Source organism: Camelus ferus, chromosome 23 (genome assembly GCF_009834535.1).
Source record: "Camelus ferus isolate YT-003-E chromosome 23, BCGSAC_Cfer_1.0, whole genome shotgun sequence".
In the NCBI taxonomy this organism is placed as follows: Eukaryota; Metazoa; Chordata; class Mammalia; order Artiodactyla; family Camelidae; genus Camelus; species Camelus ferus.
The window spans coordinates 20,516,483-20,541,112 of NC_045718.1; the positions used below are offsets into that span (position 1 = coordinate 20,516,483).

A 24,630-nucleotide genomic window follows, 5' to 3' on the forward strand; every position below is an offset into this window, starting at 1 on the left:
CTCTCTTAAGTGTGATGGAACATGAGTCCATTAAAACCAAAAGGGAATGATTTCTCTTCAAAGGCACTTGGCATGTTGTTCTGGCATAAACATAACATTGAGAAGTCCCTTGCTGATCTCCCTAATTTCACTCCCTTTCCGGATGAGTGGACAGTGGAAGATAAAGTCCTATTTGAACAAGCCTTTAGTTTTCATGGGAAGAGCTTTCACAGGATTCAGCAAATGGTATGGTAATTTTGCCCTTACTGTGATTCATACCTGAATGATACCTTATTCTATTGTTAAACACTTCCTACTTATTAAATACAAAAAAGTTTTCCAATCTAATTTTAATTTTTAAAAATATTTTGAAATAGGTATATTTGCATGCAGTCTTATTTTCTGCAGTTACCCTAATGCATGACAGTTATGTGTCATTGTAATGTATTATCTTTTAGATTTAAATACATGTGTAATAGAGTTATTGAATATGTCATTTCAGGATTAAAATCACAATTTCAATTTTATTTTTGAATGTTTCTTTTTTTAACATTAGGATTTTATTTTCTAATGTATATTCCTTGGTATATGAAAGCCAATTTTTTGAAATTCTGTATTATTTTAACATTGTTCAGGTGCTGTTGCTTTTAAAAAAAAATTGCTCTTTATTTCTAGTTCTTAAGTTTCTAGTATGTGTCAAAATAATATAAATCTGAGAAGTCGCTGCTTTAAACTCTTTTAACCTGAATGGATGAAAATTAGATAATGTTTGCAAATATATCTAAGTGTTTTCCAATCAAAGAGAGCACTTTGAATTGGGAATGTATGTCCTTGTTTGCCAGTATGACAAAGCAGTGCATGATCATTAGTCATTTTAATACCCAAGACTTTATTTGGTAGCTAAAGTCTGTTTGCATCATTTATGATTTTAAAACCTGGATTTAAGACAAAATGATTCAAAAAATCTATTGTTAAAATTGAATAGCTTTTCTTTAAAACATTATGATAAGCAACAGAAACCAAACATAAAAGGCCGCATATTGTATGATTCCATTAATATGAAATGTCCAGAATAGGCAAATCTATAGAGACAGAAAGTAGATTAGTAGTTACCAGGGACTGGGTTAAGGGAAGAATAGGGGATAACTGTTAATGGGTATAAGGTTTCTTTTTGAGGTTATGAAAATGTCAAATTAAATAGTGATGGTTGCACAACTTAGTGCATATACTAAAAACCACAAAATTGTACACTTTAAACTGGTGAATTTTACAGTATATGAATTTAAATCAATTTTAAAAGTCCAGTTTACAAAGGGGAAAAAAAAAAGAATTAACTCTTTAAGGAAGAGAAATGTGGAATATTAACATTGATTGTGCTGGGGACTTGAGGGGCCATTCTCACCATGTGAGTTTGTGACATCCTTCTCTCCTTTTCCCTGCTCAGAATAAATAGGGACATTTATTCAGAAATGTCAGTGACTCAGGTGTAGGGGCGGGTTGCTGTGACTTAGCTGCACTTTTTAGCTCTATAATTCATATATGTACCTGGGAAAATATTTTTTGTCTATACCTTTGTTTGCTAAGTATCAAAGAATAATATCAGAAATATTATTCATTCTGTTAACCAGAGTTTATGAAATAAACTTGCTGATATTAACACGATTTTTTTTTAAGCTTCCAGATAAGACAATTGCTAGCCTTGTAAAATATTACTATTCTTGGAAAAAAACTCGGTCTAGGACAAGCTTGATGGATCGCCAGGCTCGTAAACTAGCCAATAGACATAATCAGGGTGACAGGTAGGTTGGATGCCTTTATATAGTTACAGGCATGCTGTATTGTATTGCTTACATTTCTCAAGGCAGAACAGTTATCACAACACATTGTAAATACTTCTTATCCTTATATTCATGTTTCTGCTCTGACAAGAACTGAGTGATCAGAAATCTAAATAATAAGAACTCTCTTAACTCTTTAACTGTTAATCATAGCCAGTAAAGCTTGCAACTGAGTTACGTTTGAGTTGTGTTTAATCACAGATGCTTCCTTTTCATATTGATATATTCAATACATATATTTAGAATATATTAAGAAATATATTCTCCAGAAGATGGTCTTTTCACAGTTATCTGAATAACTGAAGTCCACATTATTGTAGCTGTATCTTTCTAGTAGCATAAGATCGTTTTGCTTCCTGGTTGTTGTCTATCTTTATCTTCCAACTGGAGAAATGAAATAATAAGTATTATATCAAATTTATGTGTTCTCTTTCCCAAATAATATTTCTTTCTAAATATCTTTCCTATTGGGTCTCTATTTTTTTAGCTAGAAATGTTTGCTGAAATGATTCTGTATGCCTAAAAAGATAAATGTTTGTAAATACTGTAGAAACCTGAGTTATAAAAATTCATCTTCCCAAGGACAATTCTTTGGGAATATTTAGTAAAATTATTAGCAAGGTATATTAAGTTTGATAAGAGCACTGGAATAGAATAAAAATAAGTGAATTAAGTTTAATAATCTTTGTTTCTTTTCAGTGATGATGATGTGGAAGAAACACACCCAATGGATGGAAATGATAGTGATTATGATCCCAAAAAAGAAGCCAAGAAAGAGGTAATGATGATCATTAGAGTGCTTATAATTGTTTTACAAATCCACTCCAAAAAAATGAATAGTACTTTGTATTAAGGAAAAACATTTTTATATAATGGGTTAGTAGGTAGTAAATTTCAATGTTAATTGGAGGTTTTGAAAAAGCAGTAACATCTAGAATCCAGTTAGCAAGTGATTTAAGCAATTTTGGGATTATCTCATCCACTCAGAAGTATAAAAGTCCTGCCACGATTCCTATTCTTTAATCCACAGAAAAGAAGTAAAACCACCTTCAGATGATACAATATTAGGTGTCAAATTTTTGGGGGAAGGTTTAGTTTATTCCGTGTTATATAGCAAATTAAAAATTAGTAGCAGGTATACTAAGAACAGTGAAAACTGAAAGCTGCCTCCAAGGAAGACATGGAAGAATTCCCAACTAGAAAAGCACTTGTATTGCTCAGTATGGTGATAATAATGATGACTTCAAATTATTAAAAGGAAAAAATATAAATGAATATACATTTATTATTTATTAAGGCAAGGAACTACATAATTGTAAAAAATAGACCAAAGTTGATGGATAAAGGCTTGTGATGTATAGGCAGGTGTGGAATAGTGAAAATAATATTGAAATTAGAGGTAGAATGTGACTTTATCCTATTTAATGACTCCCATTCCTCCTCTTAAGGAACTTAATGCTATGGCCCCTACTGGCCCTTGTTGTCTTTCATCAATGAAATTTTTAAAATCCTACTTTTACCTCAACTTGATATTTTTCTGATTTTCTTACTACTGCTAAACATTCTCAGATTCCTTAATTCCTTTATTTTTTTTCCCAAGTCTCATTGTTTTCCTGAACCATAGACCCAGTGATCAATTACTTAAGTTGCTCTCTTCCCAGTATTTTTACCTCCCTGTTTCTCTTACCCTCTGGTATACCTCCCTTAAACCTACAAAACCACAGTGCTGGATCAGTTGCTATTCTTGTTCTAATGTAGCAGGAGAAAATTGCACAATCATGTACATTGTTGCTACTTAACAAAAAATAGTTTCCAATCTCAGTTTTTAACCTGTAATTTTTAGTTTTTCCATTGGTAAAATTAAAATAATAGGACTGTTCTGACAAAGAGGTAATATGTATAAAAGCACTTACTACAGTATCCACTACATAATAAATCTTGAATAAAAGTAATTATGTAAACAACTTTTTGAACATTTATCCCTTTCTACACATTGCCTTCACCTCTCTGCTCTCCTAAAAAATTTAGCAGATTACTTCACGGAGGAAATATCAAGCAGGAGCTCCCTTAAATTCCAGCCTTTCCCCTGACCTCTGTGCTGCAATACCCTTTTTATCTGAGCATATTTATGCTTAGAACAGTATATTAAAATTACTGTATTTTTGCCCACTAAGCTGTGAACTCTTTGAAGTCAGGGACTCAGTAACGCCGTAACGTCTAGTATCCCCTCGCCCTTTACACAGAACTCATTGTTTGCTTCTTTGCTTGGAAACTTGATAGGAACAAACTCTGAAAATGTCACAAGTCCGGTAATGTGAAATTACTGAAGGAACAGCCTGTGCCTGAATGCCTCTTTGTCACAGTCAGGAAAGGTTCCTCCCCTGTTCTATATACCTTCACTGCTTGTTTGATCCCATCTATCCCTTCATATTGCCTCTAGGACCTTTTCCATCTGTTATCCCTTCTCTTTGTCATACTTTCAGCCTTTTCATTCAGTCCAGAAATATGCTCCAGTCTTTCGTTTAAAAGCATGACTGTCTCTCAACCAGTCTGGAAAGAATTATCTTAGCACTGCTTCATTCTTGAGTTTGCTTCACCCAGACTTCTGTCCCTTTACTTGACTGAGCTGCTGACAGAGATCAGCAGTGACCTCCTGACTGCCATGTCCAGTGATTGGTTATTCATGGTTCTCTACTTGTGCTTTTCTATATTATTTCAAGTTGTTGACCCCTCCCTTCTTCTGGAAACCTCCTTTTGACTTTTGTAACACCATTATCTGATTTCTGTCTACCTTTTTAACTATTGTGTCTCAATTTTAGTGACTTCTTTTTCTCTTTCTTAGTTACTCTTCATTTTGTCATTTCTGTTTTTAATTCTCTCTCAAATAACTGTAAATTTTGTTCTTTTCCCTTTGTTCTTCTATGTGACCATTTTATTTTTAGGTTTTTTTCATCTCTTCTTTGAATTACTGAAATGTTCTGTCTTAACTTATCTTAATTTACCTTATCTCCATGCCTCCAGACAACACACTTTCCAGTCCATTCTTTACCCTGCTGCCAAAGCAGTCTTTTTGAAACCATAAATTTGGTTTGGAACACTTGCTTGCAACCCTTCCATGGCTTTGTCCATAGGATAAAATATGATCCCTCTAATTAGGCATTCTGCATCCTACCCAACTTATTTCAGATTGCTAACAGGATTTCAGGTGTTTTAGTTCCTCAGCTTTTGTCCTATGTTGGTCTGTTTTTTCTAGAATTCCCTTCCCAAATATGCCTGGCAAATTCCTCATAACTCTGCAAGATATAGCTTGTCTCTGAACTCTCCGTATCTTATCTTAAATTGACCATGTCCTTATTCTTCTTTGAATCTATTGCAGTACTCTTTGAGCTGAGTGGTACTTGTTTCTATCTGGTTTCCCCTCACCTGCCTGCCTATCCCTGGGTGGTAAGCTCTCAACGAGCAAGAATTGTGTCTTACCTAAAGGGCCTGGTACATAGTAGATATTGTCAGATTTATTATAGCAAATACGAACACACATTATAAACTTTTAATTACTATGCAAATACAAGAGATTAATGATTTGGGTTTAGTTATCTAGAAAATGTATGTATACGGGATACTGTTTTGTCCAATTATGCAAGATGATACATCTGTTCTTCCACAAATGATAGGGACACCAGTCAGGGAATGATGCTCTATTATTGCCTTTAACACAGATCTTTATATCTGCTTATGCATGTTGTTGACACATTATGTGGAAAGTTTTTTTTTTAACTTTAAAAAATTATGAACTATACATAGTATAGACTATGTTCAGTTTAAAGAATAATAATAAGACGGACAATAGTGTTTCCATAACTGAGCTTAGAAAACAGAAGTCCTGTGTGTGTTTTCTTTATTGTACCCCTCACTTCTGGCCAGTGGGAACCTCTATCCTGAAAAAGGAACTCTATCCTGAAATCTATCAATTATTCACTCCCTTTTTTAATAGTTTTATCACGAAGTTATATATCTGTGAGAAGCTCACATTTAGTTTTGTCCATTTCAAACTTTATTTAAGAGGAATCATACTGTATGTATTTTCCAGCTACCTGCATTTTTCATTGTTGTTGTCCAACATGTTTTTGCAGTTCATTTCATTACTATGTTACGGTGTTCCACTGTATACGCCACAAGATATCCATTCTCTAATCAGTGGACGTCATTTCTAGTTTTTATTATTATGAACAATACTGATAAGAACGTATCCTGGATACATACATAAGGGTTCCTTTGGGACAGTGATTCTCAGCTAGGTTTAGTATTACCCACATAAGGAGTATTTACAAATTATGGAGGTGTTTTTTTTGTTGTTGTTACTATGGCTCTCCAACCATAGTGGGAAAGGAATTTCAGCTCTCCTAAAATGCATGACACAGGTTGTTCCATCAGAATGCCAGCAGTGACTTAGTGAGGATTGTTTGGAGTGGAGTTACTATATTTTAGGGTTATAGCCATGTTTAACTTTCCTAGGTGATGGCAAAGCATTTTCTACATTTGATGTACTTCCATTGGGCTATGAGAGTACTTATCCATTTCCTTGCCAATGCTTTATGAGATCAGACTTTTAAAATGTTAGAGGAGAGTAGGGTAAAGCTCAGTGGTTGAGTGAATGCTTAGCATGCATGAGGTCCTGGGTTCAATCCCCAGTACCTCCATTAAAAAAAGAAAGAAAAAAGATGCTAGAAATCTGATAATATGAAATGGTATCTCATTGTGTTCCCAGTTCATTCATCAGATTACTAATGAGGCTGATTATTTTTCCATCTGTTTATTGTTTGTTATTGTGTCTTTTTTTTTAATGCTTGCTTGTGTGGGGTTTTTTTTTTTTTAGCTACTTTTCTATTGGTTTGTTTTTGTCTTCCTAAAGACAATATATAAAAATTTTTTTCTTACTGAATTCTTTATATGTTCTTGATACTAATTCTTTGGTTAAATGTGTTGTAGAGATCTTTTAGAAGTTCCTGGTTTATGTTCTTTGCTCTCTTTACATGCTTTTGATGAATATCTATTTCATCAAAAGCATGTATTCAAATTTCAATATTCTTTTATATTTTCTTCTTTAAGTTTTAAAGTTTTGCTTTTCACACTTAAGTCCTTGATCTGGGTTTTCTTCATGTTGTAAGATAGAGACCCATTTTTATTTGTTTGTTTTCTAATATGGAAATGAGTTCATCTCTTTCATCTCTTTCTGACTGGTCTGCCAGGTCAGCTTTACCATGTATGAAATTTCTATATATACATGGCTCTCTAGTTGGCTCCTGTAGTCAGTTAAACATCCCTTGTCAGTCCCACAATGTCTTAATTACTACAACTTTATAATAAGTCTTGATAGTTGCTAGGATAAGTCCCACTACTTGGTAGTGCTACTTAAGGAATAAGCCCTTGGCTATCTTTGGACCTTTGCTCTTCAAACTTCAGATTCCTGGGAAAGCCCTACTGGATGTTCCATTGAACCTACATAAAAACTGGAGAGAAATGAAATGTTTGTTTAATTTGTTGTGGATTGATTTGCATTTCCTATATAGAGATTTATGTTATCTGGAAATAATAGCAATCCTTATAATGCCTTTTATTTCTTCCCTTACTGAACTGGTTAGAGTCACCAGTATAATGTTGAAGAGAAGTTGTGATAGCAAAATATTTTTATCTTATTTCTGATTTTAGAGAGAATGATTTTTATGTTTCAACATCAAGTAGGATGTTATTGAAGGTTTTTGACTTGGTCACATGACTGGTAGTTGATAAGTCACATCTACTGCATTCTTTCTGTTTGTTATACGTTAGTTACTAAAGTTGGTCCAGAATCAAGGAGAACAGGATTGAGAGCCCCAATTCTCAATGGCTGGAATGTTCCAGAATTTGATGACATGTTTTAAACCCTCCAAGTCTAGAATGTTGAATTTTTTTACATGTGTGTTTGAGAGTAATATGTACTCTTATTATTGGTTACGGGTTTTTTATGTGTCTTAATTGAAGCTTGTCAGTTCTGTGTTTGAAATCAGGATTCTGTTACTGCTTGCCTGCTTGCTAGGGTGGTTTTTGTTGGTTTTTATGTGCTTATCTGATGGCTTATTGAGAAGTGATACTTTTTTTATTTTGAAGCTATTGTTATCAGGTGCATGGAAGTCTGGAATTTTTTTTATCTTGTTGAATTAAACCTTTTATCAATATGTAGTGACCCTTTCATCTCTTGTAATGTCTTCTGCTTTAAAGATTATCTAGTCAGACGATGTAACTCTACCATCTTTCTTTGTTATGTGTTTGCTTGGTATATCTTTATTATTTATTTTCAACATTTCTGTGTCCTCACATTTTAAGTATGTGTCTTATAGGAGCATATAGGTGGGATTTTATCTAGAGAATTTAGCCCCTTTATATTGGTCATGATCATTGATATTTGTATTTTTATTCTTTCTTATTTCTACCTTCTATTCAACTTGCTTTTTCTAGTTTCCTTTCTCCTCCTTTATAGCCTTCTTTTAGAATTAAGAATCCTTTTTTTTTTTTTTTTTTTTTTTTTTTTTTAACTCTCTGTTAGTTTAGAATGTTCTGTATTTCTCTTCTTGTTGTGTACTCTGGAAATTTTATTCTGCATATTTAACTTAAAGTCTAATATTGGTGTTTTTAATAAGTTTCTGTCTAATATAAAGCCTTTAGAATGCTTTCACTTCAACTACTCTCCTGATTTATATGCTATTTTTGTCTAGCTTTAGTTTATTTTGGTTTTTTTTAATATCTCAAATTAAACATATAGTCAGTGTTAATTTAGATTTACTCACATGCTTAAAATTTATTTTGCTCACCATTCTTTCTTGAATCTTAGAATCTTCTTTGAAAATAAGTTTCCTTTTTTCTGAAGTGTTATCTTTTACAAGTTAATTGAGTTGAGAGTCTGTTGGTTTTAAACACTTTGGAATGTGCAAAATGTCGGTTTCTTCCTTGCTCTTGAAACCTTAGTTTTTCTGGGGTTAGACTCCTAGGTTAATAGATATTATTTGAAGATATTCCGCTGCTTCTGATTTCTGTTATTGTTTTAGAGAGGTCTGCTCTCAGGCTAATTATTATTCCTTAGGAGGTAATTTAGCTTTTCTCTTAGTCTGCTTTTTTGATCTCTTCTTTGTTTTTAGTGTTCTGTAGTTTCATTTTGATGAATCTGAGTATGGATTTCTTTTTTTAAACTTGGTTTGGACTCATTTGTACTTTCTGAATCCTGTCTTATATTGTGTAAAATTCTTGTTTGTTGCCTCTTTGAATATAGCTTCTCCCTTGTTCTATTATTTTGGGAATTCTTTTAGAAATATAATGGACTTTCACGTGTGTTAACCACTTATATTTTCCATCTTTTTGTCTTTCTATATTTCTGTACTGCATTGTGGGCATTTTTCTCATATGTACATTTAAAGTCACTAGTTTTCTTTTGCATTCTGTCTAATCTGCTGAGTAACCCATCCACTGAGTTTCTAATCTTATTTATAATATATATATTTTTATTTCTAGATGTTCTATTTGGTTCTTTTGCGTATCTGCTTGGTCAGGTTTGATGGACTCTTATTCCTTATAAGAATATCCCATATTTTCTATTCTGCCTTTTATTTCTTTACACATATAACACATTTGTTATATTCTCTTTTATCTAGTAATTCTAATATCTGCAGTCTTTGCAAATATAATTCTGTTATTTGCTTTCTGCTTAGCAGTTTGTGGTTGTGAGCTCATTTTCCTTGGAACGTAGTTGTGGAAAATTTTTGAGACCTGGATTTAAAGTGCATTCTTCTAGAGACAGTTTGTATTTACTTCTGCTAAGTGTCTGAAGACCTTGCCAACTTAAGGCACTTTAAAATATAAATTTTTGATTTTGGGTTTTTTGGGCCAGACAGTTCATATAAATTTAGTACGAAAACCTGCTTGAGTATAGGCCTGTGGTTAGGGATTCTCAGGGGAGACTTTTTTTGGTTTCTTTGCTTTCCATTCAGCCAAAGGTGAAGTAGGCATGACTTTCTTTAATCATACTCTCCCTTTACAGGGCAGGGACATTTTTTTCTACTTCGCATGATGGAGTTCCCTTCCAGAGTTCTGGCTTTAGCTCCTGTGCCCTGCACCTGTTGTCCACTGAAGCCTAGGTCTGAGGCAAATGTCAGCTGCTGCGAACTTGCTTATCCCTCTGGATTCCTGCTTCCTCATCATTTCTGGTCTCTGAGGAATTCCTCGCTTCTTTGCCAGTTCAGAAATGAATTTTTAAAGATTTTTTAAAAAATACTTGATCCAGCAATTTTAGGAGTACTATACTGGGAAGGGTTTTCCCTGAACATTGTATCTGCCATGTGTTGCTTTGAGTTGAGTTTTAAGCATCAAAATGGATTACACTTCAATATACAATTATTTTATGACTTGTACTTAGAACTCCTTTTCGAAAGAACTGGATGATTAAGTCTATTCAGTCAAATAGCCTTCAACCTAATGGACACAGTTTCTAATGAATTCCTGTCTCAAAAGTACAGAATAACATTGCATTCTTATATTACACTTTAAGAATATTACAAGTAATAATGAAATCCTACTTAAGAGTTCATGGTCATCATTATTAGAACTTTTCTAACCTCTTCCAAAACACAAATTGAAATTTTATTTTATTACACAGATAAATAGACTTGGAGTTTAGACGTGTTGTTAGGATTAAAATAATTCTGTGCTCTTTTTAGTTTTTAGAGACATAGCTCTCTTTCAACAACTCTAAAGTGAGAATGAAATGTTGTTTTTTTTACCACTTGTCTGATCTGCCACTTGTCATGATTCCTAATTTGCCCCTTTTTTTGCTTTGCTTTTTTGCTCTGTAAAAACTTTGCACTAAATAAATTATAGCACTACCCTCCCCCTTAATTGCTGAGAAAAAAATATATCCCATCTTGAAATCTTGAAGCAAACAGAAATAGTTTAGAGTCCACCTTATTTTTTCATTTGTTCATAGTCCTCTGGGTGTGGAAACCAAATGTTTTATTGAGTGGATTAATCAAGGATACTTTATGTTGTATGCTTATTTCCCCCTAATTGATGAGTTGTTGTGTGTGTGTTTGGACTTGTATGTAATATAACTGTTTAGAAGTATTTTATAGGTGTACTTAGTGTAACAGATACTTCTACTAGTAATCGACTGTTTTCAGTTTGTTCATGTGTAAACCAAGTGACCTGTTATTCTCTTTACTCTCTCAGGGTAATACTGACCAACCTGTCCAAACTAGCAAGATTGGACTTGGAAGGAGAGAATATCAGAGTTTACAACACCGCCATCATTCTCAGCGGTCTAAGTGCCGTCCACCTAAGGGCATGTATTTAACCCAGGAAGATGTGGTAGCTGTTTCCTGTAGTCCCAATGCAGCCAACACCATCCTGAGGCAACTGGACATGGAGTTGATTTCTTTAAAACGTCAGGTATTTTATAAAAATTGTATTTTTAATGATTCTGCCCATTTTGCTTACCTGCTTTTACCTTCATAAGCTCAATTTTTTTTTTTTTTTTGCAGATTTTCTCAGCCACCCATTTACATAAGCTTTGTTTTTTTGTTTACCTTGTTTCTAAATTATAAGATACCTCTGTCTGTTCTAGATTTGAATCCCAGCATTGCTACCTGTTAGTTCTGTGATCTTGGGAAATAATAGACTCTCTAAGCTTCAGTTTTTTATCTATAAAATTGAAGATAATAATCATACTTCTCTTGTAGGTTGTTGGGAATGATTTGAGACGATACATGTAGGTTGTTCAGCAGTGCTTGGCACATTTTGAGTGTTCAGTGAATAATGGCCGCCCTCTTCATCATCCTCAACACCAGTAGCAGGAGCAGCAATACTGTAAAAGTATCGTTACCATAGTCAGGTAGTGATTAAGAGTTAGGATCTAGAGTCAGCGAACCTAAGTTCTAACCTGAGCAACACTGTCTACTTCCTGTGTAACCATAGGGGGGCTGTTTAACTTCTCTCAGCTTCAGTTTCCTCATCTTGAGATGAGGTTAATAATATCATGGTTGGGAGGAATTAAACAAGATAATATATGGTAAGTGCTTATAACAGTGCCTAGCACATAATATGTATTCAGTTAACGGTTATTAGGCCTCTGGCCTTTCTCAGTCTTCTTTTCCTTTTGTTTCTTGTTAATTTGTTTCTGTTGTTGTTTTAGGTACTAAGTGTGTACCTTCTTGGTCTGTATTAACCATCCTTACACTATTAGCCAGTGACTCGTGAGTCTACCTCTTAAGCTGTGGCTTTTCTCTCAGGCTCTTTGGCTACATTTCGAGCTACCTGCTAGACATCTCACCTAAGCCCCAAAAGATTTTTTATTCTGTTCCCTGTCTGTTGAAACATCAGAATTATCTTTGACTCACCTTTTGCCTTTATCACTCCCCCAACACACACAGACCCAAGTGGTAAATTATGTGAGTTTTAGCTCTGAAGTTTTCTTTAAATCGGTCCCCTTATTTTTCATCTCATCCCTCCTACCCTTGTTCAGGCCCTTACTCCTCTTATCTAACAGTAACTGTCTTATTGATTCTCCTTGCTGTCTACCTCTCTTCAGCTCCAGGTTACACATTGTTGTCAGCGTTATCCTTTTTAAATACGAGTATAATCAAGATCACTCATCTTAAAGCTCTTCATTAATTTCTGCTTGCCTTTAGCAGGTTACAGCAGAGGTAGACAGGAATTTATAAGGTCATGTTAAGAAATTTAAAATTCATCATGAGTTAGGAAGCCAATGAAGGATTTAAAAGAGGTGTAACATGGTCATATTTTTATTTTCCAGCTGTATCTTTCTGTATTTTTTTAGTAGTTATTGTAGGGGTTACATTATGCATCCTTAGCTTACAATATCATCCTTGCTTAGCTATTACAGTATGCATTCTTAGAGTTAATATTACCCCACTTCACGTGTAATACAAGAACCTTGCAGCAGTATAGTGTAGGACCAAGATAGTTTTTCTCTATTCCAGACATCCAAACAATCAGACTTCTTTATCCATTAACCCTGGTTACTCACCCAAACTGCTTTTATATTTCTCTTTTCTTCTCCAGCAAACTCCCTGAATAAATATCTACTGCATTAGCTTCCTCTGCTTTCTTACCTTCACTTCCTCTCAGAGGCTTCCCATTCTGGTTTCTGTCCCACATCCCATCCCAGTTTCACGACTGAAAAGGCTACCTTAAGATTGTTTGTGAACAAAATGCCAGGTCTAATGCTCTCTTTTTGGTTCTTACCTCTTTTGACAACCACTTCATCCTTCTTGAAATTCCTTTCTTTTGATTTTTATGACCCTGGACTCTCAAGTGCATATAATATATATTTGATTGAATGTTTTGCCTTTAGTCGAACCATAAATGTGTGCAAGACTTCCATCTTCCAACCCACAGCGCTACTTCTTCTTAGAGAACTTCTAAAATGCTTTGCCTATAATATTTTTAAATGCTCAGAATGTTTTAAATAATGAAGGAATAAAACATACTCAGTCACCTGTAATCATACTTTATCCTAAACACTACTACTTCACTTAATAGACTTTTTAAATTGATTTTTATAAAGGAACTTTTTTAAAGCTTTAAGTTCCTTTCTTGGATATTTGTTTGGTGTGTAACAGAAAAGACTTGCACTCTTGAATTTACAAATTCTACCAGTCTCATATCCCAGACACATCTCGTAAACAGTGTCCAGACTGAATTCTTCCATGCCCACCTAGTTATCTGTTCCTATTTTTGCATTCCCTGTCTGGGTGAATAGCAACCACATACACTCAATTACTCGAGCCAGTGACTATAGAGTTATCTTTGATTCCTCCTTCTCTCTGATTCTCCACAATCAGTTGTTTACAAAGACATCTTAATTTTGTTTCCAAGTTATTCCTTTAACCCATCTCTGTACACCACCACCACCACCCCTTCCTGCCTATGGTTTAAATCAAAGTCCTCAACATTTCTCACTTGGATCATTAAATTAACTTCTATCTTCTTCTCCCCATTCTCTTCTCCAGATTACTGCCGGAATTATCTTAATAAAATGCAAATGTGGTTATGTTGCTCCCTTGCTTAAAAATCCTTTAGGTTTCCTTCAGTCTTCAAGCAAAATTCAGATCCTTTGGTCTGGTCCCAGCCTACCTGCTTGCCCACGCTTAGGGCTTTCTGTTCTTCCTAAATGCTATTCTCCCTGGAAGGTGTTTCCTCCCCCACAATCTTGTCTACCTGCTTGATTGTTATTAATCCTTTAAAACTCGATTTAAGTGTCATCGCCTTTGGAAAACTTTCCCTAATCTTCTGCACTGCCCACACCTGCCAACACCTATACAAACACACTCTCTTCTTTCTCTCTCCAAGACTAGGTTAGGTGTTTTAGCATTTAGCATATTTTTATACTTTTTTATCTCCCCACGAATCTATGAAATCCTTTAAAACTGCGGCTTTATATTTTATATCTGTATATCAACCTAACATGGCTGATCAACTAACTACATTTGAATCAACCTAGATTTATACATTTTAGCTGTGTTTTTCAGATGTCAAGTAAAAAAAAAAAGGAATTGCAGATCCCTTTGTAAATATTTGATTGTCCATATTGGAAAAAAAAAAACAGAAAAAGTAAACACATGAACAAATAAAAAATCCTAACTCTTAATGTTGCCATTAACAGTAACAGAGATGAACAGTATTGCTAGTGGAAGAGTAGTTTAAAACTCGCATGGTTCAAATTCAGGTCCTACCTCCTGTTTCCATAGCCTTGGGAGTTTCTTCTCTGTGCCTTCCCTTTCTCATCTATAAAGTGGTTATAATAGAAATAGTTCTGCTATAACGCTTGTTTTGAAAAGATGAATTTGTTCCAGCACTGTTGATATACTAGGGAACAACTTGAGCATGAGGTGAATTTTACATTTGCTCACATGTAATTTTTGTTAGTGGTAAACTGCACCTAGCTAACTGAGTACATACCCACACACTTCAGGTATATACCAGCTACCTCAGTTTTCAGTGTATAGTGTGCCATCCACATCCACATCTGGTGTGAAAACTTTTCACATGACTTCAAATAACGCTTCTACCACTTCCCAATAACTCACAAGCTGCAGCTATTCTGACACCCACTTACATAAGCAACCTTCCAAGGTAAAGTACCATCTTTATTGTAGCGTTTGTGAATTTCTTTACCATTTAGAATGTGTAAAAACTGTGCTGTCATTTTTATTAGGTTTCTTTCTTGTCTTTCATGTCATTGATGAAGTTTTTGGGTGTTGTGTCCCAAGTTCCTTTTTCCTTATAAGCACTGTGGTTTTTATTGTGCAATTTTGCATCATGCAGTGGCTTGGAAATGCATAAGCTGGATTACAGCAGAACTGATTGTTCTTGCTTCACAGAGTACTTGAGAGAATTAAGTGATTTATTACATATGAAGCACCAACAATGATGCTAAATACAATAAACACCTAATAAATATTCGCTCATTATTAATCTTATTGGAATAAATGTTATTCGATCAAAGCATTGTGGTAATAAGAAATATTGGTGGAATTTAATTCCCACATATACCACTTGTTTTTGATTATAAGAGACATTGTTACGTGTGTTCAAATACATGATTTATGAACTGTGTCAATTAGTCTGTTAGATATATATATAGTTGATGTGTGTGTAGTTGTGTGAGTGGTATATCACACCCTAAGTGTGATAAGTGTTCTATCCTCCTGAACTGAAGTTTAACAAGGTTTTGGTATGTATCCTTGTAATTGATTGAGTACTCAAAAATCCACCTAAGTACAAGATCTAATTCATATTTTGGGTTATTTTGTTGAAGGTTCAGAATGCTAAGCAAGTAAACAGTGCACTTAAACAGAAAATGGAAGGTGGAATTGAAGAATTCAAACCTCCTGAGGTATGTTATTGAAGAATATATATGACTAAGAATGGTAAAACCTTCTTCTTTGAGTTATTCAGTATTCAACTACTATTTTGGTTGTGTGTATTGTTAATAATACTCTGAAGGTTTCATAATGTGGATAATTTATTATGTCTCTATTTTGTCATTTAGATAGTCTTTTGAGACTTGTCTAGTGATTTAAGTTAAATCATTTCTTTCCTGCCCTTAGCACTTCATATCAAAGTGATTAGGGAAAATAGCTATACTGGTCGGTCCAGCGCATGTGAAACTAGAAGGCTACTGATGAATAGTCCAGTACATGTTTGGGTCTGTAGCAATGTTTGTTCAAAGCCCTTTCTACTGTGTAAATTGGTAACACAGGAAGAAAAAGATCACAAGAAAAAGAGCTCATTTTAACAGGTTTAACAAAATTTAATTTTGGATATTTGTCTTTTGGCTCAGGTTTCCAACTAGAATTTTAGAATGTGGACCTACATTCTTGTACTCATGTTCCAGAAAATATGAAATCCTAAAACAAGATATAGATTGACCACTTTCTCAAGTCTTACTTGTACTTCAGCTAAAACTTGATATGTTTTTGATATTTGTGACTAAGGTAGTACTTAAATGCTTATAAAGTCCAATCAAATCTTTTTACAGAAGTTTCTATTATAAAATCTTTTCTCTTTTCCCTCTCTCTCTTTTTTAAGACTTCTGTCTTATGCTTCATATCCTGAACTTGCCTTGCTATGTATGTAATAAGCAAAGAATCCTACTTGGTCTTAATGGGATGTTTTCCCCCCAAATCACAGGTTGACTGAAATATATACAAATGAAATATGTATGAGGGGCTGGGGGGAGACAGAAGAGTAGTGCTTCAGACCTAATGCACCATGTGCTACCTTGCTCATTAGAATCTTTCAGAAAGGAAAAATCATTATGAAACAAGTTGTTTTTGTTTGTTTGTTTTGAATAATCTCTTTCAAGAAGGTTAGGTAATGGAAAAGAATGGAATATACATAGACTATTATCTCATTCCAAACCTACCAGTATTCTATTCACAAACATTCTGGTGACATTTAAGTAAAGACAACGTAATACAAAGAATACTACTTTATTTTGTTATTTATTGCAACCAAAATTATTTTAAATTTTGTATTGAAATTAACGTAATCATTATTAAAATGCATAGAAGCAAAAAACTTAACATACCTGTAATTTCATAATTTACAAATTAAATAAAAAATACAGCAACATTGAAAACATTATGGGGGTATCTCGAAGAATTTTTATGCCAGTCAGTTTGAAAATTTAAGCAAAACTTAGCAATTCCTAGGAAAATATGTCTTACCAAAATTGTCTTAAAAAGAGAGAAAACTGAATGATTTATAACCATTAAGTAAATGGAGGAACAATTAATATTTTTCTCATAAGAAAACAGACTGAGACAACTTTACAGAAAAAGTCTACCAAATTTTCAAGGAAATGAGATTCTCCTCTCAAATATTCCAGAAAATTGCAGAATAGTCTCACTCATTAACATTATGTAAATAAGGTGTGAAAGTGCAGTAGCAGCATTTTAACTCTCCTGTTTGCTGCCTTGTTTGATGCTCACATAAATGCAGGGAAGTAGATGAAGGAAATACTGTGATTTTACATGAGGAACCTGGGCCTCAGAGTTTAACTGACTTGATCAAGATCACATCTAGTAAACAGTGAAACTCTGGCTATATTTCAGATTCTTAGAGTACATGTGAAGTCCTGGATTAATATCATGCTGCCTTTTACTTTTGTAAGTTTTCATATAATAGTAAAAGTATATATAAGATTCCCACATTTAAATGCATTTCTTGGGTTAGAAATTATCAAACATTTATTACATCTCTTGGTTTATAATAAAAATAATGATCAAAATGAAACAACCAAAATCTTAACACTCTACCATTCGTACATTGAGGTTTGTATATTTGAGGTTGATTTATTGAACTCGCATAACTTGGAAAATGTATATGTTTTATTATCTAGAAAATACCCAGAATATATTTATATTTATCATATTATTCCTATTGCTTTGCACTGGAGAACAAAGTACTAGATTAATAGTCAAAGTAAAGACCTTGAAAAATCATGTACTCTGTCCCCTTACCTTTAGCTTCACTAGTAACTAACCTAAAAAGTTTCTCCCTAATACCTAGTAAAGAATTTCATTAACCCTTTAAACAATAGACAACTAAATGATGTAACTCAACTGGAAGTAAACAGTTACTGAGATGTTCTACTTATTCATTTGGTTGTATTTGTTATTTTCATTTAGAGGAAAAATTGGTGAAAAAAGTCCATTCACTTTTCTAAGTAGTTGTTGATCACCTATTTCATGTGAGGCACTGTGTTAGGCACTGTGGTGGGAGAGGGTGAAGAGGGGACACATAAAAATGAGGAAGGGTAGATTTTTTCATCTGCTTTTTTAAAGAACTTATAGTCTAGATGTTATAAGACAAACTAATTAGTTATGTGATTGATTTATAAGTAAAGAGCTTAGGAAAACAAGTGGTTATTATTCATTCCAACCAGGATAATCAGGAAAGACTTCCTGGAGGGGGAAGTTTCAGGTGAGGTTTGAAGGATGAGTAGGATTTTTACACATACAAAAAGGGCACGTAGAAGGAACAATGTGAACAGTGGTTTTTGTGTTGAGCGATACATTCAAAATATAAATCCAATGGGGAAAAATAAAAGCACTGGATATTCCCTGAGCACTTATTATGTGCTCATTGTTGTGCTAATTACTACTGAGAATTCAGTGGAAGTATAAAACGTTATTTTCTCAAGAAGCATATTGTCTACTTGGGAGGCAAACTTGGTTGCAGAGGATGAATGAACAGGGTGTATGAGAGAGATGTCAATAAGTCTGAGTTTAACAGGGACTTCTTTGTGATAGAGATCAGTGGGCAAGGCCATTGTGAAAGCAAAATTTCTTTGTGAAAGCTAAGAAGAGAAGTTTGCCTTTAAAATGAAGTGGGAAAAACCCTTTAGCTTCTTTAATGTAAGAGGGATATAATGACAAGTTTTAATTTTAGGAAACTTACCCTGGCAATGTTATACAAGATAAATTAGAAACTTATTAGCTGCTAAAATATCAAGCGTGTGAGTGATAAGTAAATGGGAAAGGGGTGTTGGGTAGTGTCAGGTAGTAGTCGTAGGAATGCATAGGAAGTGATAAATCTAGAGTACACTGCAAAGTAGGGATTAATGTTATCTCCTTGAAAGTATGTGAGAGTGTTGTAGTGGTGTGTGCTTGTTTTTGCTTTGATTTGTTTTGGGTGGAGGTAGTTAGGGGGCAAGGAGATTAATGAATCCAGGAAGGAGGAAACTGCAAAAGGAGTGCTCTCTAAACCTGGAAATTTCCCCGTAAGTGGATGTTTTCATGCATAGGTGTGTGGCATCCTTTTATTAAGGATGTTGGATGGAATTTTCAACATTGGGAAGAAGGTTGAACTTGGTAACCTTTTCTAACTCTTCCAAGTCAGAGATAGTATGAATCTACTACTGACAAAAATGGGAAAGATGTGAAGACAAGTTAATTTCGCAGGGAAAGGATATAGTAAAGATGTTGAATTCACTAAGGATGTCATAGATTGTTCTTGAAGGCTCTTTGGGCTTTTTACATTATTATTACTATTCTGTATTATTTTATATTAATATTTTATTATTTTAAAAACAACAGTATTTCAGACTGGGGTTGCTGCAAAAGAATGTTCTCAGTGGTACCTCATAGCGAACCGTAACTACCACACAGTTTTAGATTTCTAGATACATTCTAGTTGTCCTTTACTTAAGTGAAATGAATCTCTACCGAAGTTTCTTGGGTTTACAAGAGAATATAAAAATCAGTTACTTAAAGGAATCCTATGTATTTTAAAAATGTTGATCCTATTTCTCCTTCAGTCATCCCTCTCTTCCACTGTTTCCATTTTGTCACACATAGACTGTTTAATTCCGTTCAGTTTCAACTCCCCCTCTGCATTTTTTCACTGAAGCTTCTTAAAGGTTAACAACATTGGTGCTAACGACCAAATTCCACAGCTCTAACTCATTCCCCTTGCCCTTTTCTGAGCCCTTCACGTAGATAATGACTTCTTTCTTCCTTTAACTTTTGAGAGGTTATGTTCTCTTTTATAACTAATTTTCCCTTCTCAGCTGTAGTTTTTCCTTCTATACATAGTAAAGGTATTCTCCAAGTTTCACCCTCAAAATTCATTTCTCTCTTTCCTTTTTGGAAATACAGTCTCGTCACTTCACTATATTAAAGTCACATCATATGAACATTTGAATGGCATACATTCAACCATAGCTATTCAGCCAGATGAAAAAAGAGAGACTATGTTTAGTAATAGCAAGTGCAGTAGTGCTGGCAGTTCTGCCGGAACTCCAGTTATCCTGTGTGTGCCCAGAGTGAGCAGTTAGGAGCAGGGAGCTGTGAGTCCACCATTCCTTTAGTCAGTGTTCTCATCCACATGCCTCCTGAGCATTTCCTTTAACTGAACAAGGTTCTAATACTTAAATAACTATTTACACTTTTCATTCAGTACTATCCTAGATTCGAGCCAAAGGCTCCATCTGGGATTTAACTGAGAAACTAGTGTCCCATTCCAGTGTTGAAGGAGAAACTGGCTATGTGGACTTTGAGAGATTATGCCCATCTCCATGGCTACCTTTGTGAGAAAATTCCAAGAGTAGTTTTGAAAGGAAAACAAACAAACAAAAATTCATAGCCTAGTTTTAGAACCTCGTATCTGAATAAGGTGACTTCATTATTTTCCCTGGAAAATAAAACATTTTCCAGACACTTAAAAATATATATATTTGAATAGAGGAATCTATTTTAGCCTCCTGCCTAATAGCTCATTTTCAGTGTATCCCAAGTTAAATTCATCATGTTAGCCTTGCCTTCCCACATCTCCCAAATCAGCATTTCTTAACTTCAGTTGTAACAGCGTCACCCTTCTTTCACCTTTCTAGGCTTAAAGTCTTACTCTGCTAGTAATCCTACTCTTCTCCCCAGTCTCTCCCCCCCAAAAATTGCTTATTAAATCTAGTGTGAACTCATCAACCTTGATACTTACTGCCCTTCCCAAAGCAGTCCTTAGTGTATTTTGGTTTAGTTAAACATCACCAACCTTCCAGGCTTACTTGTCACTTCTTCCTGACACACATCTTGTTGTTCCCTATACATGGTATGCCTTCTCATTTTTGCCTTTCAGAAACTTCTCCAGTTCTTAAGCCCATCTCAAACTCCAGCCCCTGCAACTTTCCTTTTTCCCCATTCCAATCATTGTGACTTTTCCCTCTCATCTTTGAATCCCTAGTATACTCTGTAATTTTAATTTTAATACTAGTTATTTGTGCTCATCCATCTCCTGATTTACTTGTAAGCTGGAAATAAGTCTTCATAGTGCTTGTTATGTCTCTTTCACCTTTTGTTCCCTTTTCACGAATGATACCTTTTTGTCCAGTTTTTGCCCTTGAGGTTTAACAAACATTGGTTGATCAACATTAATTTGTTTGCTCAGACACTGTGCCAAATTTTTTACATGTATTCTAAAAATATATCCTTACATACATTTTACATTTATCCTAACTTTAATCTCTAGGACAGCTTGCACTGTAGTACTGTAAGAGATCCTCAGTATCCAGATGCTCATTAATCTAAGGGATACATGGAGAAGCAAAAGTTGCCAAACAAGAAGACATTCACTAATGAATTGAGCACCTATAAAATTAGGCTGTAATCACCAGTTCTTCCTAATTAACCCTAGCCGTTATCTTTCCCATCCATCACAGCAACATCCTTCCCTGTTACTCTCATGCAAATACAGCACAAACCCAAATGAAATTATAAGCCTTGCAAAAGATGTGAAACTTAGTGAAACTGTGAAAGTACAAGAGAATGGCTTTAATTGCTTGCAGAATTGTTGACAGTTGGGTAACTAGCAGAACTAACAAAGAAAAAAGGATGATGACTCAGACAAGCACTTCAGAAAAGAATGAATTAAATAACATAGAGGGATCCTTGAGAAAACTGTTGAAGGCTTCAAAACAAAAATGACCTATTCTATGCCCATGATGTAAATTTCAAAGCTAGAGAATATTGTACCATTGTATGGTATGCCAAAAAATAAAACTAAAACCTATAAGTGAAATCAATAACCATTGTTAATGAACTAATCATTTGTAGTTTCATATTTCAGATTCAGTTACAATCAATCTTTTATTTTTTAACCATTTTACTCTGAAATATTTGGACCTGTTTTAAATAGGTTCCAGTACCAGTTATCCTTGGGTACCAAGGATGACTTCTGTCTATCTTTCACAGCCAAGGTAGCATCAGATTGGGTATTAACTCAAATATTAGCTCCTACTCTATTCTTTTGACTCCTCTTTGGGGGAACATATGTTTAAATTTTCTAGTTTTTCCTCTGCCATTTCCTTTTTCTTTTTACTTTTTCAGCCTTCGTTCACCCTTATTACTGCTTCTGTGTGTCATGTCCCCCCTCTTTCTCTTCACCTGTTTACTGTTACTCCTTTGCGTCATTGCCAGTATCCTGACCTTGAGGCTTATCAGTGTGCCTGGCCGGCCTTGCAGTCCCTTCACAATCCCTTCATAATCTGGAATTCAGTGCTTTCTGTTTTAGGTTTTTACCCCCTTTACTCTTGGTCTTTCTTTATTTTTTCCTTTCTTCTCTAACAGGTTTTTTTTTTTTAAATTTTGAATTTTTGTATCATTCTTTCTTCCAAGTGCTTACTATACCTCTTCGCTCATGGTGAGACAGTTGGTGTTACCCAGAACCTCTGTGTACTGTGGAAGCTCTTATTGCTAGGACTACAAATGAGATAAAACCTAAGCACCCCTTCTGAAAGGAACCCTTCCTGTTCTGCCCAGCATGTGCATGCATCACATTGGCCACTTTGCTGGGCAGTTTCTGCTGCAGCCCTCTATGCGCTGGTATGCTTGTATCTGTCCCTCTGTCTACTGCCAGAGATCCTTGATTACTAAGCAGGGGGGTCCACGAATGAAATTTGGTTAAGTGTTAAATATTGTACTACTGCCATAGTAAAAATCGTTTAAGATTTAGAAATTTTTTAAACAAAATTATTGGGAGGAATATGGGAGGTCTTGGAGGAAAGAACTATTCTTATAGTGGGTCACTTTCTGCTCCAGAAATTTAAAGAAATATTTTAGAATGTATCCCTCATCTACAGTTTTATGTTAATTTATACACATTATTTTTGATGGGATGAGGATGGGTTTAGTCTAATATGAAGAGAAGACGTTTTAGAGAGAGCCACAGATCTTCTCTAAAAAAAATAAGGTCTCTTAAACTTTTAAAACTAGGCTAAAATTAACATCTATAATGTATAATAGGAACATTGTGGTTGGAAAATGGATGACTAATAGATTTTCTCAGCTTTAATATCTCTGACTAGAGTGTAAGTGTGAATGTTGTTCATTCTCCCAAATTGGTACATTTCCCTTTCATTATCTTTTTGTGTTGGTAAAAGTTAACTCAATGTATTTTTTAAATTCTTATAAAAATGAAATCTTCATAAATCAGAGTTTTAGTAATCTCATGTTTGTGATTTGGTGAAAAGTTTAAAAAAATAAGCACTTTGGAAAAATGTGTGTCTTCATATCCTCATTAGGAAACTTCTCTTTAATTTTGTAGTCAAATCAGAAAATTAATGCCCGTTGGACCACAGAGGAGCAGCTTCTAGCAGTGCAAGGTATATTAAAGATAAGCAGTTATTGTTGTTAATAATTATTTAACTTGTCATGAAAGGTGACTACCATAGTTCTTCCCTTCCTTTAGAAACGATCAAGAAAGGGGTCTTGTGTTCACCACAAAGTCCTGGTGACCAGGAATTCTGTTTTGTACTTATGGATGTGACATACTGAGCCTATGTGCATTTTGGGTCCTGAACAGCACGTAACACTTTCTCAGCACTAAATAAATGATGATGACAAGCTTGAACAGGTCATATGATCTCTCGCTGCCTTTGCTTCAGTGTTCTTGCAATTGGGTTCATTCTTACTGTATCAGGCAGTAACTCATCGTTAAAAGCAAAAACTATTATGTGTTTCTGTTTTCTCTGATTACTCTGTATACTTTATTTAATAAATGTCAGATACTGAAATTACTAATGATGTTTAACTTTCGGTGTACCATAACTTACTTAAGAGATATGCCACTGAATGCTTTGAAACCTGACTTTAAATATCTATATATATATTTAAACAAAAGAGACATAAGAGATACATTAAGTGTTCATATATATGTGTATATGTATGTATATATATGTAGCATTTTAAATGCACTATTTATAAGAATACTTTGAGTTGTATGCAGAACACTTTGTAATATGAATACGCATGGGCAAATTGAAAGCATAATAAACCTGGATATTTTCATGTTTGAATTACTTAAGGAAGGGCACATTGTATATTTTAATTCAGTGCTGTAGATTTTCTTTTCCTTTCAAGATAAACTATCTGCAGGACTGATTCTGTAATTTAAATTGGTCTATAATTTGTTTCTTCCTGGCTGAGCCCTGTGTTGAGTACTAATAGCTTTTTTCATCTGGGTTAAGTACTGTAAGAGAGGTGGGCCCCAGTGAAATATAAGTATACCTTTGAAAATATTTCCAAGTATTCAAACATAGAGAACATATTTAACTCAAGAATGCTGTGCAAGTATCATTCGGATGTGAGAATAATGTAGTTAAAGATTGATTAATATAAGACTCCGCAGTTTGAATTAGAGTAAGAATTACCCACCCAGTGTGATTTGAAAATGTCACAGGAGAGTGCCAGCAGGATAATGTCGACCTTCCCTT

General features: G+C 34.4%; 1 protein-coding gene across 5 annotated transcripts in view; it reads left to right on the top strand.

Moving 5' to 3' along the window:
• RCOR3 (REST corepressor 3) overlaps nucleotides 1-24,630 on the top strand; it is a 48,344-nt gene that overhangs the window by 13,102 nt on the left and 10,612 nt on the right. For all 5 annotated transcript variants that reach the window (XM_032466416.1, XM_032466417.1, XM_032466414.1 and 2 more), the window contains exons 5-10: nucleotides 64-225; nucleotides 1,654-1,778; nucleotides 2,517-2,595; nucleotides 11,067-11,285; nucleotides 15,676-15,753; nucleotides 23,463-23,520. In XM_032466416.1, the coding sequence (XP_032322307.1) occupies nucleotides 64-225; nucleotides 1,654-1,778; nucleotides 2,517-2,595; nucleotides 11,067-11,285; nucleotides 15,676-15,753; nucleotides 23,463-23,520 (721 nt within the window). The remainder of the gene's footprint in view (nucleotides 1-63; nucleotides 226-1,653; nucleotides 1,779-2,516; nucleotides 2,596-11,066; nucleotides 11,286-15,675; nucleotides 15,754-23,462; nucleotides 23,521-24,630) is intronic.